The 14,372-nt window shown below is 31.2% G+C and overlaps 1 protein-coding gene across 1 annotated transcript; it reads right to left on the bottom strand.

The window, feature by feature from the left end:
- Positions 1–4,689: 4,689 nt before the first annotated feature.
- Positions 4,690–13,615, bottom strand: LOC134705837 (uncharacterized). Its single transcript, XM_063564552.1, has 6 exons — positions 13,205–13,615; positions 8,384–8,487; positions 6,900–7,004; positions 6,103–6,549; positions 5,274–5,580; positions 4,690–4,808 (listed from the first exon to the last, which is right to left on the bottom strand). Exons 1-6 carry the CDS (start codon positions 13,533–13,535, stop codon positions 4,690–4,692), a joined length of 1,413 nt encoding a protein of 470 aa, XP_063420622.1. The 5' UTR covers positions 13,536–13,615.
- Positions 13,616–14,372: the final 757 nt, after the last annotated feature.

Genomic DNA, 14,372 nt, shown 5'->3' with positions numbered 1-14,372 from the left:
TAAAAACCTATGTTTTGTCGAGACAGAAAACATGTTAAATCATGTATATAATGTTGTTGTATTATAAAAATCAACAGATATATAAGATGAGTATATACATATAGATGAGACAGATATTATAATGGAATAAGTATGTTAGCAACTTGTAATCAAATACACCCATCATTTCTTGTCATTTCACTTGACCCATATTTTAGTTCTTCTCAAATTATGAATTTTAAAAACTACCAATACAAGACAAATTTTGCATGAAAATATTAAAATAATGAATTCCGAGGCATAAAGGTTGCTTTTTTATTGTTTTCACAAGTTTAAAAGTTTAAAGTAGGTTCCAACACACCCGAATGTAAAAGGTGTACTCGACTATTTAAAAAAAATATATATTTCTATAATTTAAGGTTCATCATAACCTTTTGGCTAAAATGGCCGTATTTACACCCCAAATTTTACTCTGAGCACAGACTAACCTATACACCTGGAACAGTTTTGAGGGATGGCAGGAACTAGATATATAAATTTTAAATGCATTTTATGTTTCAGAAAATTATAAACTTTTCTAGATTTTGCTATTCATTTTTTTTCGTTCCTGCAGAAGGTGCAAAAATTAACTAAGTAGTGAAAACGACTGAGAAGCTCCCCTCATATAATCAATGTTGTGAGTAGTATTGATTTAAATGGACAATAGATGGACAATAGACACCTGTAGACAATAGGTGATTTGACAGGTTTAAACTGTGTAATTGAGTGGACCGTATCAAATGAAACTCGGGTGTTTTTTTATTTTGCTATCTTCTGCAGACTGGAAAAAAATGCACATCAAAATGCAGGTAAGTTTTTAATTTTCTGAAACGTAGACTTCATATAACTTTTATATATCTAGTTCCTGCCATGCCTTAAAACTTTCCTGGATGTACCAGTTTGTCTGTACTCATAGTAATTTTTGAGGCGTAAACACGGCCATATTTTTCAATTCCTTATGATGAACCTTAATTGAAGACAATTTGATGTGGGCAGAAATTCCTATCATTGATATATTTATCAAATAGTACTTTTTCGTCTTTACCTATACTAATGCATGGGGCGAGGTTGATGTCCATGTATACCTAAACGAATATTCGAGAAAACAGGGATAGAGGGCATAGTCCCCCCTTTCGATCGCTAAATAATTTAGAAAATCTCATGTTTTTTACAATGTCTATACAAATTGAAGGCTAATAATCGTCCAAACTATTTTTCGCATCGCTCCGCTGTGAGTATAAGCTCAATTATCCGGAACTACACCCTCTTTCAAATATTTTGGACCCGGCCATAATCAAAACTTGTATTGCACGAAAAAAAGCCTTACATGGTTTTCGTTTGACTTTTATAAGTGCTTTTTAAAAGCAACAATGTCTGAACATTAGGCATCTCGCATGAGATTTAAAAGTTTAAGATTACATACGGAATTTTATTTTCCCGTCATTTAGTACATAGAAATGTGATACTGACGTAATATAATGGACACATGGAAACTACATATAATCTGCTATACAGTTATGACTACTAATTGTCCTACAGACACTCTGTGATTTTGACATGACAAAAGGCATTGCTTTTACAGAATGTCTATGATTTTTTTATACTTAATTTAAAGTATATCGGAAAAACAGTCATGGTCAAAACCATCAAAGACAACTCAAATGATTTGTATGATAGGTTGAAAATACGTATCTACACATATACGTGGTCTTATGACGGTGAAGTTTAGACAGGAATCTCATTAACACGTTATATAATAATACTCATGATTTATTTCGTTTTTTATCATCTGAGAAATATTGGATATTGATAAAATTTATTGTGAATGGGGTTAATAGTTTGGAAGACGTGTTTTTCAACAGACAGTCGGCATTCCAATGGGAACAAACTGTTCCCTCTTCTATCATTATGAGGCTGACTTCATGCAGGAACTTCTAATGAAGAAAGATAAGAAGTTAGCAATATCCTTTAACTCTACTTTCCGCTATATAGATGACGGTCTTCCACTAAATTATTCAAAATTTGTTGACTATGTGGATCGCATCTATCCCATCGAGCTAGAGATAAAGGATACTACAGATACAGTTAAGTCGGTCTCATATCTTGACTTACATCTAGAAATTGACAATGAGGGTCTGTTGAAAACAAAACTTTACGACAAAAGAGATGATTTCAGCTTACCAATTGTGAACTTTCCATTTCTAAGTAGCAACATTCCAGCAGCACCTGCATACGGGGTATATATCTCCCAATTGATACGATATTCCCGTGCTTGCATTTCCTATCATGATTTTCTTGATGGAGGGTTGCTGCTCACAAGGAAGCTATTAAACCAAGAGTTCCAAATGGTGAAGTTGAAATCATCCCTTCGTAAATTTTACGGACGCCATCACGAGTTGGTTGACCATTATGGAATAACCGTTTCACGAATGATATCGGATATGTTCCTTACGTCGTAACTACAATACCCTTCCCTGTCATGAATGTGACCTACCGAATTAGACTATTTACCGGATTTGTTATCACATAAGCTACACGACGGATGCCACATGTGGAGCAGGATCTGCTTACCCTTCCGGAGCACCTAAGATCACCCCTAGTTTTTTATGGGGTTCGTGTTGTTTATTCTTTAGTTTTCTATGTTGTGTCATGTGTGCTGTTGTTTGTTTGTCTTTTTCATTTCTAGCCATGACGATGTCAGTTTGTTTTAGATTTATGAGTTTGACTGTCCATTTGGTATCTTTCGTCCCTCTTTTAGGAATACTTATTTAAAACTTGAATAACGCGTTTATCATAATTAATTGGTTAGAAATAACCGGTCCCGTTACGTGCGTACGTCAAGTTTAGTACGTATGTCATTTTATTGGAAATCACTATTACGTGTTTGAAATCTAAAATAGCACTGCAGAACTTATCACCTTATTTATAGCCAATAACATTTTCATGATTCGAAAAGATGTGAAACACTGTTAAAAATATATTACTTGCGTTCCTATATGTTTAAATTTGACTATCTTTCAATCTCTACACATTTAATGTCTATTATGAAGGAAAAACATTCAGGCGTAAGCGCCACATGTTCTAGCACAAAGAGGTAAACAAACAACCAAACGTTACAACATATCTGTTTAGAAAAAAATTCTAAAAAGATACTAACGGTTTTAAATTCGAATAAATAGTAAAACAGCTTGCCATTCATTTGGATAAATCTTTCTTAATCTGTGATGCATTGAGTTAAAACAATGCAGCTCAAAAATGATACAGAAATAAAGAAAAAGGAAATCAGCATTCAGAATTATAGAAAAATGATTCATTGTAAATTAAGAAAGTAATTGTCTGCTTTTATAATGAATTTTTGAGATAAAACAACCTAGACACCTTTTTTGCAATAATTCATGAATTTACAAAAATTGAAAAAGATTACAAATTTTATATCAAAGTTTTGATATTGAAGTTGAATAAAAGTTAGCCTTATTTGTATGCAAAGAACATTTTCCAATTACCAACAAATTTCTGAAAGCTAATAATTATCTGAAGAAATTCGATTTTTTCAAAAAGCTGAACACTGGAAATAATAGATAATTATATATCCCTTAATAGCTTTGTTCTTTAAGAAAAACTAGCAATATCTTTTTATTACCTGGGATGAAAAAATGTGTACATGTGTAATTGTCTTTAGTTCTTCCCCTTGTTTGTATAATGTTACTGAAATGTGCCAGTTGATTCCACGTTTGGCGAACCAGTCACTCTGACCTTCTCTAAATTTGCGTGGAAGAAATTTCATCGCCCAGTCACATGTGATTAGTGCTTGATTTTCATTTAAATTCTTTAGCAGATCTTGTTTTGCACCTTCTTGATTTCTAGCTCTCATAGCATGACTTTTCCAATCTTTTATAGCTTCTACAGCATTTTCAACCTGAAAAAGTAAATTATGGTAAGAAAAGTGGTTAATTCCTAATTAACACACAGTCTTTCTTTTTAAATACAATTCAAAACCTTACATACAGCTATACTATCAATCTCAAAGCAATTCACACTGAAGTCATTTCATGTCTATCAAGGGAGGTTACAGTATTTTTATGATGACAATTTTTTGTACTTGAATGTAATGGTTCATGACCACAGTTTTGAACAATTAGCTAAGACAATTTAAAATTCATTTGTTTACTTCTCCATTTAGTTAAGGAAATGGAAATAAGGTGATTGAAATTACCTGGAATACAATGGAATCTTTATTGTCCCATGTACCATTCTGTGTTAGAGTACTTATTTCAGCTAAAAAGTCTGTCAAGTCAATACACTGTTCACAACTGTGTGTATGCTGGGTGTTACAACTTTGGGAGAAGCACTTTTCACTATCACAAACATTTGGCAATGATCTGGAACAGCATTCTCTTTTTGGATATGTACCTTTTGATTTAAAAAAAAATCTAAACCATTAGAAAGATTTGTTCCAAACTTAAGAAATTAAAAGGGTAAACAGATCTGTACATCCACAAAAAAAAGATCACATGTAAATTACTAGGTAACCTATGGGTTTAATTATAAACACAGCCAACATCATAATAATGTAAACTTGAGTCTCCATTGCTCAACTGAACAATTCATTGGTTAAAATTCCTAGTTATTTCCAGACCTACTACATGTTGTTTGAGTGAACTTGTATATTTGTTATTTTTCAAAGAAATACTTCCATTCAACATGCTCTGCGATGTAATAGTCAAGACCCTCAACACATTTCCTTACTGAGGCAGAACAGTCATTAAGGATCTTATACATTGTACTTCTTCCTACAATTATTACAATATAATAAAATTGAGAATGGAAATGGAAATAATAGTTGATCATACACATATATATAAATTTCAATTTGATAACACACCAAATTTTTTATTGTCATTATGAATAAAATCAATAAATTAATGACTACAACATCCTTATTTTTTTAGAAAAATCTATTCTATGTGAGCAATGTCTTTTTCAAATTAACAAACATAAGCTGACGAAGGTGTCCCATGTTTCTTGTATATTATGTCAACCTGAATACAAGATAACTATGTACATGCATATGGAATTATAACTGTTTCATGACTCTCAATTTCTTTTCAACCCTTTATTTATAATTTGTTAACAGCTGTATCAAGGGCACCAGGCTCATATTTTTATCAACACCAGATGGGAGTTTTGTCATCAGTGGGCTCAAATCAAAATAATTATTAGTTTTAAAGTGTTTATCTATCTTTTTATAAACATACCTAAATGACCTACATTTTCTGATTCACAATACTGAATGTACTGATTTACAAGAGATGAAGGTGCAAGACTTCGAATCAAATTCGGCACAGCGACTATTTCTCCAGTTGTAAGCTTCATAGTTTTCATACCAAAAGGTAGATCTTTAACAACATCTGAACTGATAATGAAATCTATAAAGTGTTCCAACTCTGCTATGTCTATCTTGTTTCTCGTTAGTTTTTCTTTGGACACAGGGAGACCACAGCCTACTTCATCACTGTGCAGTTTGGCAGCATAAAATCGGTACTTTGTCAGATCCGGTATCATCTAAAAAATAAATAAAATTGAATAGATATAAAAGCAACATAAATACTATACTATCAATAAAAATAAATATCTTGAAAATTTGGTCATATATGTATTGTATTTAAAGCTTTGCCATCATTAAAGGTTGATTTTACTCTTGCAATTTCAGTGAACCTAGGGAAGTGAAAAGAAGCTAGGTAAACCTAGCTATATTGGCGACAATAAAATTATGTTTTTCTAAGGCCATGCCTTGAACACAATACAGTTATCTCCACTATATTGCCATATATTCAAATAAATTTGATGTAACAAATATTTTGGCTCATTTCTGGGCCTTTTATAGCTGGGGACTATGTGATGTGGCCTATGCTCATTGTTGAAGTCTGTACAGTGACGTATTATATATATATACAGTTGATAGTTTTGGTGTCATTTTTGTCTCTTGTTGAGAGTTATGTTTCATTGGCAATCATACCACATCTTCTTTTTAATATTATATATATATATATGACATATATAACTTGCCAATGAGATGCAACATACCTCTCTGACCTCATTAAAGCTATAATTTCTGGATAAAACTGATAGGATTTGCCTTCTTAATGACCATGTTTCTGCTGAAATATATATGTCCTTCAATATAAGTGCTGTTTGATCATGTGTAGAGGACTTTTCAGGTGTATGTGCTGAAAACACAGACTTGAACAACAAATCTTTTAAAGAGTCTCCCTCACCAGGGCAGATGGTTTCACAAATGGCTGACATACATTGTAGAGCTTTTGACAGGCATCTCTGCTTGGTTTTATCTGTAGATGATGATAATGGAATCAATTTTTCTTTCACAGGTGACACATCTGATATGGCCAGGAAGGAATTCAGCTTCTGTAACTTGTCCATCACACAAACTGATGCCTCTGAATATTGGCTGTCACCTGTCTCTAAGCACATACTTTCACTCTCTGTTTGACTCTCTCCATCTGTTACTGTTTCCTAAAAATAAATATGCTTCAAGTAATATACTCTGATTTGGTTATTGTCTTATCATGCATGAATTACAACTCAACAAATAACAAATAAATCACATTTTTGCAAAAATACAATACAATAAGAAAAATATGTCCACATTGTACATTGATGCCAGATTGCAATCTCATTTTTTATTGTCATGACATAAGGGAGCCAACACATTTGTGTCAAAACCTGTATTTGGCATTTGGTTATATGTCTCATTAACATGCCTTCATCTTATTTAATCCAATACATATCCATTCAATACTTTGAAACTTATTTGTTGAAGTTAAAGATAAGGTCATCTGTTATAATGTGAAAATGAAAAATACCTGTTGGTGATCATTCCAAAGTTTTGTACATGAATCAGAACTGTAGCGTTTGTCTTCTCTTTTCTCTCCTTCAATGTTTAAAGCTAAATTTGTGTTATTGTCAATCTGAAAAGATAAAAATTACGGTAATTATGAAACGAGAGCTGCATTTTACACATAATTGGACTAAATACTCTACCATATTTGTACTCATTTTTTATTTTCCATATATTATGTTTTGCTATTGGGAGTGTTCATGAAAATCTGACTTTGCTACTTTAGACAAGAAACCATTTTGCCTTCAGTTTCAAGAAGGTCTGTGCTATACTTATTTGTTCAGTATTTATTTTATTTGTATGTTTAGTGCTTTCAATTTGTGCATCAACTATTAATGATATAGAGAAAAGTCTGCAAAACACCAAAGATTTATATACAAAATGTCTATTTTCTTGTATGTAATAAAATGCTCTGTGTTGAAAGAGGGGGGGGAGTATAGTATAACCTTTACTAATCATATTTTGTTCTGTTACTCTTATACTTTTAAAGCAAGAAATATAGATATAAAAAAAGAAGATATGGTATGATAGCTTTTTTGATTTTTTTGAATATCTACATTTATTCATTCACTAATTCTTTCAAGTTCCAGATAAATTCAAATATCAAGATTATTGAGTAAATTAATATCACAGGATAAAGTTATACAACCAAATATTGCATTTATGTAATTATGTGTTTTATAAAAAAAAATGATAACAGTATTTAGTTATAATTTTGAAAGTTCATAAATATTTTATATATATATATATATATGTTTTGGTCTTATAACTTGCTTTATCAGAAGTGTTTCTAATTGAATTAATAGCATTAAATGCAACTTATAAATATCAAATGAAAAATCATTTATCAATATATTATTATATGTAGTATTGTACATGGGAGAAAAATACCCTTATATCTAATCAGTTGGGGCTGCATATCATTTGTATGCAACTCAAAACACCATATCTGTTTAAAGGGGAATAATCCTTACAGAAATTGATTGATTGTCTCCCATATTACTTTCTATTCCATGTGCATGCAATAACTGTTCAGAGTTCTATTGTCATGTATTTCATTTTATTATTTCATTGTTATAACAAATCATTGTATGAAATTTAAAACCCGCAAGGGTCCATAATTGGATTAATAAAGTATTCTTATTCTTATTCTCTTTATTATAAATTATTGCATATCAATATAATATTTCCTTCCCACAGAAAGTAACCAAAAGTTTATAGTGTGCAATAAATTCCAATATTGCACTGGTGCAATTAATCTTCTAATTTTATGATGTCATCAATGACAAAATCTTCTTAGTTTAAACCAATTTTTACTTTTCAGATATTATATTGCTATGCAATAAAAGGGTTATTGCATGAAATTTGGGGAATATTCATGCAATAACCCTATATACTTATCATATATATATATATATTTTTAATACAGTATAATAATATACAAAATACCTCTGATAATGTCTCTACAGAGATTTCCTCACTTGGCTCTGAAACCTCAAGATGTGCATCTGGTTTGCCTGATGACAAGTGTTTTCTGCAGTTTGAACAGATAGCTGTTTGTAAAGAAAAAAGCATGCTTCATTTAATAATTAAAAAAACCCAACATACATACAATATATTATGATACATTTTATTGGAAGATAATATAAGCAATAAAAACTTTGCAAAGTCGAAAGTTGACTTGATAGAATAAATTGTTGTAAATAATATTAAATAAGAATGTACATACTAGTCATACATGAAGTTGCTATAAAAAATCTTAAAAATAATTCCAAGCACTACTTATTGATTTTGGTGTAGTTTGCTTGGAGACACCCCTCTAATTTTTTTATCTATTCATGAACTACATGATTGTGTGTAATGTATATAGTCCATTATTCACACCATTTCATGTAAATTATTTCACTCTTAAAATTTGATGTTTTGTTATGATATACTTTTTATCTGATACTATTTTAAGGTAAATTACATTTGCATACTAGATAACATTCTAGCAAATATTTCTTTAAAAATTACTTTGTTTTTATAAAATGCAATAGTTTGATGTGTGCTTACTAACTGTAATATAAATTTAGAGTCAGAATATTTTAAATTGCAAATTTTCTGGGTTTTAGCAGCAACTTCTGCCAGCCCATTAGTTTGTAAAGGGAGGTAATTTGACATTTGTTATAAACAAAAAATGTTTGTGAAAGTATTTTCAAGTACTGTTTTTCAGTCTAACATCTACAACAGATGATATACAATCATAATCAACAACTCAGTGTTAGTATAACTGTCAATTCATTAATATGCCAGCTTTAGCTGGCACTTATGGTAGAAGCATCGTTTTGGGACAAAGAACGATAACTCTTGCTAGACGACCCATCTGAAAAGTTTCGTCACTCTCGTTAAATCTCGTACGATTATTTTTTATTAATGGCTGCCAAAATTCTCGTTTAATCGCGATCTTGTAAAAACAGGCAGAACGGAACAAATTCGATGTTAAATACGACATGAATTTTTATTTGTTTGCAAAAACAAGAATTCAGAAATGTTGGCTACTTGTGTAGCTTATTTAAATTTTATTGTACCACGGAAATTACCGAAGTAATGACAACAACATCCGACGCCATATTTCGTCTGCTTCAACATTCCATTATCAGTGAGGTCAAAGCAAATTAACTGTCCTAAATAATCACAGGTACTTCATTCAAAAGTCACAAAATCATAGTTAACGAAAACATATTTAGCATAAAAGTTCCGTCCAGCCATGGGAACACAGAAATTGAGAAAAAAAACTCTGCAAGCAATATATTTCGCATTTCTTTTTACAAATTGACCATGTCGGGCATGCGGGGTAAACTCCGGTGCACTGGTTGATCATGACTCCTTATGTTCATCTGCCACATATCATTATTCCCCACACCAAGGAACAGTGATAATTATACAGTTGAATGTGATCACGGTTATTCATGTAGTCAATGGCGAATCCAGCATTGTTCATAAAAGGGGGGGGGGGGGGTCTGACGGTGCGCTCCAGTCATGCTTCAGTTATTCCCTATATAATCATCATTTTTTCCCTAAAGAAAAGGGTCTCCCTCTGGATCCTTTGGTAGTCCACAGACTAATTCAAAACTTAACAAAAGTTAAAACATTCAAATAATTCACAATCTTCTTGTTCTGTACTTTCTAAATGGCAAACTCTCAAGACATCTTTTCATTGATTATGTCAAACCTTATACAGTCCCAGGAAATGGAAACTGTTTTGTTTTCTCTCTCTAAGTTTAATCATAAAAGGAGACTTGAGTCTGAGTAGTACATTTAGAACTGACTACTGTATATATTGTATGCTTCAATATTGTCCAAAGTTGGATTTTAACCCATGAGAATAAACCATGATGTGTATATAGGGCATGTTACTTGGAAGAATGTGGGCTACATCCTTTAAAATTCAAGCTGCAGCAGTCGCCTGCATATTTTATGCATCAGTTTATCCCTGATCAAAACATTTTCACTCTACCAAGTACTTTATGACTATATCACTATCAGGTTCACATTTCAACCTATTTAGCAATACACACTTATGATATAACATAACAGTACAAAAATTGTACTCAGTAACCAAATTGCACCTATTCAACAAAAAATACCTGCAAAAAACTTACAAGTTTTGTTTCACCATGTGAAATTATCTTATTATCATCTTTTTACTCTGGTACATTAATTAATAAGTGATAGATTTCTCTTAGAAGAAATTTAAAGGTCTGAGTGACTATAAACTATACAGAGAACAATACCTGTTGTATTTGTTCAATGGGACAAAAGAACTGCAAAAAGTTTAAATGGACAGGTAACTACCAGGTGAATCTATGGAAAGGTTCAATTGGGTTCCAATAAAATGAGCAAATTAAATGTGTTACCATGAACATCCTTTTCTTCCAAAAATAATGGTTACAGCATGAAATAAAACAAAATCTCTTTTTATATCCCAGTTTAAAGGATTTGAAATTAACCATACATGTAAAGATGTATGGAATTTGGGTTCCTGTCTCATTACAGGATCATGGATTGTTTGGATGTTATTTCAAACTAATTTTTCAAAGACTGTACATGGACTCAAAATTAAATTGGTATAACTCTATTGTAAACAAGGGAAGTCTACAAAATAAGCACAGAATAAACTTTTGTCTGGTACATAAAAAAAAGTTTGTTAAAAAAAACCTGACAATTTAGGTAAAATTAGGGTATTCTCATGTTAGCAAATTTATTTTCATGACCAAAAAAAAAAGTGCAAACCTAAAGGCAATAAAATGCTTTGCCATGCACAGCCTGATACGACTGCAGATGTATATTGAGCATATAAATAACACCATTTTTTTTTTATGTCAGTTGAAATCAAACATATTTTAATTTTAGATCCTTTAGATCAATATGGACTAATTTGAAAACAGGCACAGGTAGACCCACATATTTCTATTCAGCAGAAGTCTCGAACTACATGTACATATCTCCTTAATTCCATATGATAGTAAGTCCTACTAACTATTGAAAATGTGTACATTTAATTTTTTTTTAGCTCCTCTCGAGTGAAAGCAGAACCTTTTTGGTCACTATTTATGTGTTGCGTCTAAATAAGAATTGTAACACTTTATATTGACTGAACAGGTTAAACAAATACTTCTTAGGAAACAGAAAAAGAAGACAACTTGAAACAGCACAGCCATGCCAGTATATGTATGTATAAAACTCAGATCAGAATAGCATAGACAATGTGTTAGTTCTATGTCCTTGTGAATTTATTGTGAGGAAAGTTATCAATAATTCTGCAGATAATGAAATTTATTCAAGTGTTTTGTACATTTGCTGTTAAAATTTTCACACAATCAGTGAAACATTCAAACAAGCTAAACTGAATTTTTATTACTGAAAGTTTCAAACATTGAGAAATGTTTTATTTACCAAATAACTCATGTGTTTCTGTGAGAGAAAAAAAAATCATGTTCAATTTTGGAATTAAAGGGAAAGATGATCCTTTTCTCGCTCTGGTACATGTCAATTGTGAATATATACTTACGGTTACCAAATATATTTTCTTTATCATGATACTCACATCAACATTATCAAGAAGTACATGTACATCATAGGAAAAATGTACAGACTACAGATAAAATGTTTAAAACACCATATTTTGAGTGCATCTCCTGCCAAATCTGTACTAGATGAGTATAATTGATGCAAATAAGGTAATTTTTGGAAGAAAAACCCAAAATATAAAAATAAAAATACCTCCAATAATGTACTATAACCCCAAAATCAATTCTTATCTTCCTTTTGAGTTTTGTGTATGAACCTCCTGGTAAAATTTCATGGAATTCCATTTACTTAACTCAAGTTATTGTCTGAAATCAAATTTGTTTTTTTTAGCATGCTTGTATTTCCCATTTCCATTCCCAATTTTTTTTTGCTATCATATAAGAACTTGAAAAGTAAGCTACATTATGTACATGTAACAAAAAAAATATATGCAAGAAATGACATAAAACTGACTCTGAATTAAATAGTACATGTCAGATATTGATGTAGAACTCACAAACTGAAGATGATCAGAAATACAAATGTTTTTATTCGAGTCAGATTTTTTTTACCGAAGCCCTTCAGCGCTGTCATTTAAAATTATTTAGTCAAAATTTAACACTAGTATTAAGGTTTATCATAACAAATTGGCAAATACAGTCTTATTATCACCTAAAAAATACTGTGTACAGACTGACATGTGCGGTTTGGGAAGTTTTTATGTTTTTAGATATATAAAAAATAAATTTGATTTGCATATCTGAAAGATCAAATCATTTTTGGCAAAGATCTGGATTCAAAATATATTTTTGTCCTATGCTTTTTTATTCATCAATTTGGGAATCAGAATATTTTTTTTCAAGAAAAATAGCATTTTCCATCTGAACTTATAATTTTATTTTAGATATAAACAAAACGTTATTGTAGCCTTGGACATTCGTTCTGAACATGCATGAAATATTTGCCACTGAACGTTAAACCACCAACAACCAATCAATATCTAGGACATTATAAAGCTGGCATTTAAGGTAGCGCCTTCCTCATATTAATTTCGAAAATATGTTTGGTGATTCAACTACTTTATTCAGCATCTGTTTCAAGATGAAATGGGGTCAGCTGTTACGTGTATTTTACAGATCATTCATATATATTTATATTCAATTATAAGGCATTTGATCATCAAGAAAATGATTGGCAATGAATTTGTATAATACTTACGGGTTCCAATAGCCAGTACAATGCCAGTACTGCTGTGAATCTTCAACATGGCATCCTTTGTAATATTTCTCTCCGCCCGTGGAGCTGTCTTCTTATGGTGTGAAAGTAGTGTTGGAATAGCACATCGAACAGATTTATTCTTAGACCGGTTTTTAATCAAGATTTTCTCCAAATGAACATTACAGACTGAAAAGTTTTTGGTTCTCTGACAGAAAAGCAGACCAACTTCTGACAATACTATGTCTGATATTTCCCTATCTATGTCACAGAGGCTTTCATAAGAACTACTACAACACACAGATGTGTCAAAACAACTTAAACTACAATTCATCTCACTGTTTTCTGATTATTTCTCAACAAGGTGCACACATATTACCATCTTCTGTCGTCTGTTATGTTGTTATGGACAATAGCTTGTTTATTGCTTCTAAATAAATGAGGCAATAAAAGGGAAGTAACTCTCTGACAAAAATGATGCTTATTTGAAAATTTTCAATGGTGATTGTATGAAAAATAATGTTTACCCCACTAATATTTTTTTCTTAATTGATTGTCTTTGGTAGCTTGTTTAAAAATATCTATACTAAATTTAATGATGTTTGGTGCAATTAATATATTTTGGCTGTGAAATTTCCAAAGTTTTTTAAGAAAAATAATACAAAGCCCTATACATTGAGCTCTCATACAATTAATCAGACCTCCAAGGTAAATTTAGACAAATTAAAATATTCATTTGGCCATTTCAAAATTATTAATTTAGTACATATTCACTCATTTAAACAAATTCTCTGCAATTTGTATCTTTTATCAAGAAACTCATTTTTTAGTTCAAATTACAATATCAGAAATATGACATGCTGTTTCCATAGCAACCACAGCAACACTATCAGATCTAAATACATTTTTGAATTACTATTGCCGAATGAAGTGTCCCTGCAAAATTTTTTGAAAATCTGTGAACGTTCATGTCTTTATGAGTTTGATCCTTAGGGAGAACTGGTGTTAAGACACGAGTTATGCCATCACCCATTACATTCCAGTGGTGACATATTATCCCCATTCATAAGTACAAGTGTATTAGCCTTTTATAATTTTGCATACACTTTTCAATTTCATCAGCTAAGAGACGACTAGCTTTTAAGAAAAGCTATTACTTGTCTACAAAAAA

This window comes from Mytilus trossulus, chromosome 2 (assembly GCF_036588685.1).
Source record: "Mytilus trossulus isolate FHL-02 chromosome 2, PNRI_Mtr1.1.1.hap1, whole genome shotgun sequence".
Taxonomy (NCBI): Eukaryota; Metazoa; Mollusca; class Bivalvia; order Mytilida; family Mytilidae; genus Mytilus; species Mytilus trossulus.
The sequence above is the reverse complement of the archived record's forward strand: the minus strand, read 5'-3'. Positions and strand labels throughout refer to the sequence as shown.

Bases quoted from the DNA above. Each gene is read 5' to 3' on its own strand.
- LOC134705837 (XM_063564552.1), bottom strand. From the start codon at position 13,535: ATGAATTGTAGTTTAAGTTGTTTTGACACATCTGTGTGTTGTAGTAGT. The intron at 6,550-6,899 runs GTATTTTTCATT...ATTTATTTTTAG, and splicing joins TTTGGAATGATCACCAACAG to GAAACAGTAACAGATGGAGA. The intron at 5,581-6,102 runs GTATGTTGCATC...TTTATTTTTTAG, and splicing joins GCTTTAATGAGGTCAGAGAG to ATGATACCGGATCTGACAAA.